General features: G+C 41.6%; 1 protein-coding gene across 1 annotated transcript; it reads left to right on the top strand.

Moving 5' to 3' along the window:
* Positions 1 to 477: 477 nt before the first annotated feature.
* On the top strand, positions 478 to 1,638 carry SARC_14252 (hypothetical protein; the record flags this gene model as incomplete). The annotated part of the gene is made up of 3 exons (XM_014291616.1): positions 478 to 637; positions 873 to 1,025; positions 1,139 to 1,638. Coding segments are annotated over 3 exons (436 nt in total), but the record flags the coding sequence as incomplete, so codon positions are not given.
* Between the last annotated feature and the right edge of the window lie 895 nt (positions 1,639 to 2,533).

Here is a 2,533-nt window from a genome sequence, read left to right as displayed (position 1 = left end):
ATATAAATGCACAGACACACACAAACACACGTTTATGTTCATATGTATACTCATGTCTATATAATATCGCCGTCCGATAAGTATTGTATCGTGTATTTGTATGCTATTCATATATATGCCCAGGTCGATGATCTTCGCTTTGCATCCGTGTGTGATTGAGATCAAGTATATGCTAGGCCACCAACGAGCGGATTTTTTTGTTTTGTGTAATTAGATAAGGTGTGAGCAACTATGGAAAATCCAAAAAGGCTTTAAATATGGCTTGTAATTTCATCTCTTTAACTATAATGTTTATACATGACGTAAACGTATTTCGGTTCAACGCAAAAGGCTTGGTTCGTTGTATCAAGCGGTTCTTCCAAACTGTTATTAACTCACGAAAGTCCACGCGCGAATATATATATATATATATATATATATCTGCATGTACGAATGATTGAGAAATGCTATACCTTCGTCCTGCTTTTTCTGTATTAGAATTGAAGCCGAGCATGCGTTGCTGACCAATTGGGAAGTTAGTGAAGTGATTAAAAACGACATAAAATGGTGCAAGAAGAAAGAAAGAGAATCTAAGAGCAACGTAACGGAAAAGCACAATATAAGTGGACTACGCGATGTTGCTACACTATGTTATGCGGTATGTGGAATCTGGTGTGCTTAAGGAAAGTTACTGTCATCATTGGCGCCGTGCGTTCTGATCCATTTCAAGAATTCCGGACTATGGTGAATGGTTGTGTTCGCTGACCTGTAATAATTACTAGTAACCCCACGCATCGAATTACCATATCTAACATGAGGGTGTCAGTCTTCACTTCCCGCATTCGCGCACCGCAAATCTGAAACTCTGACGCCTTTCGCAATTCTGCCTATAGCTTCAGAACTACTTCAAGGACTCCCCAACACAATATCACACGGCGGAAAGTATACAGAAACTAACCAAGGGTATGGCTCCTTTTGGATTGACGAAGGCGGAGAAGTTGCAAATCGTTAATAACATGCCCCGCAGCGAGGTGGAGATACATGTGGTGAGTGAATTTTACCACAATCTAGAAAATATACAGAGTTTAGTCACGTGTAGCTTTTGAACTATGAAAGTGAGCAATCTCGTCGTCTAACTTTACAGTTTATGTTATCCCAGATTGTAGAGGAAGTGGAAGAGAGGCTTCCCGAAAATGCTTGGGAAGAAATAGTGAGCGCTGTAGAAGCGAGTATTTTGAGTGCCCCAACAGACGCTGACGACACAGCAATACTCGCGCAATAATGTTTGTATTATAGCGACACGCCGTCTCAATCGGTCGATGAAGACAGTACTTGTGCAATATCTCGACTTACAATGGCAAAAAACGTCGAACGTCAAGACTTGTTAGGGCTTGTTCTGAATTTGCAGCACTTGCATTGTCAATAACCATCACTCGTAGGTCTCAGACAACGTGTTTGCTTGAATATTTTAGGAGGCCATGGTTCGTAACCAAGGCGTTCATCAATAGTTACAGCTTGGCGGGTTTTTTGGGTTTGGGACACCCGTGTAGCGACTAGCGACTAGCGTGTATTTTTAGTAAATAATTATGTTCTGATTACCTGATGTAGAGAGAAAAGTTTTGTTACTGTTTTTTTTAAATAAAAACAAATAGAAGTAAATATTAAAAAAAATATGTTTGTATTTGTTTTTATATATAAAATCGATATATGTATATGTATACATAAATATATATATTTATTTTAACACCCCATCCTTGTACCAAGGGGATTAAATCGGGCCGAAAATTAAGAACCGTTCCTGACTAGCTAAATCTGGAATTCTATTTATTCCCAATATTTTTATTTATTTTGCATATTTCAAGATTAAGTATTTTGAAAATGATCTGCGAAGGCGCCAAGGTCGCAGTAAAAGTAGAACACCTTCTATGCGTAGGAGTTTAACACCGACCATGTAGCCCTCCGCCATCGCTGTGACGACATCAGAAAGAACTCAACAAAATGTTGGTCCAACAAAGAGATCGCGGCAATGGCCCGGCGCCAATACTACTACCAACTGGTTATGGGTAAACCGCCAACCTCAAACCGAGACACGGCCAGACACAACAGCTTCAATCGCTGCTTCGAGTCTACACCAATCCGGCTCTGTGCTATGATTGTAACGAATACGTACATGTTCACATTGCTTGACTACCGCACCGACGGCTGTCTCTGCCCTGTCTGCCCCGGTAGCCACAAGTTCACTACCAGCCACTTTACCTGCATCTAACAACTGATTCGACGCATCCTGGTAGGCCCGAAACTGCCGCACATTAGCCCTGGCCTCCTTCAGCAATTACAGGAGTGCCACGACTTCCCACGGTATCTGGACCCTCCACGAATACCTTGGATCTTTTCTCCAGCATATTGAAGAACCACCGTAACCTCACCCATCCCTGACACATCAACAGATGTTCCCCATACCCCGGCTAATCACGCTGTTGAAGTATTACTTCCAAATATTGGTTCAAACCAAATCATCGCGCTTGTTGGTTCCGACTATGATACTTCCGATCCA

The sequence above is a fragment of the Sphaeroforma arctica genome, assembly GCF_001186125.1.
Source record: "Sphaeroforma arctica JP610 unplaced genomic scaffold supercont1.4355, whole genome shotgun sequence".
In the NCBI taxonomy this organism is placed as follows: Eukaryota; class Ichthyosporea; order Ichthyophonida; genus Sphaeroforma; species Sphaeroforma arctica.
Note: the sequence above shows the minus strand (reverse complement) of the source record. Positions and strands in the feature narration are given on the sequence as shown.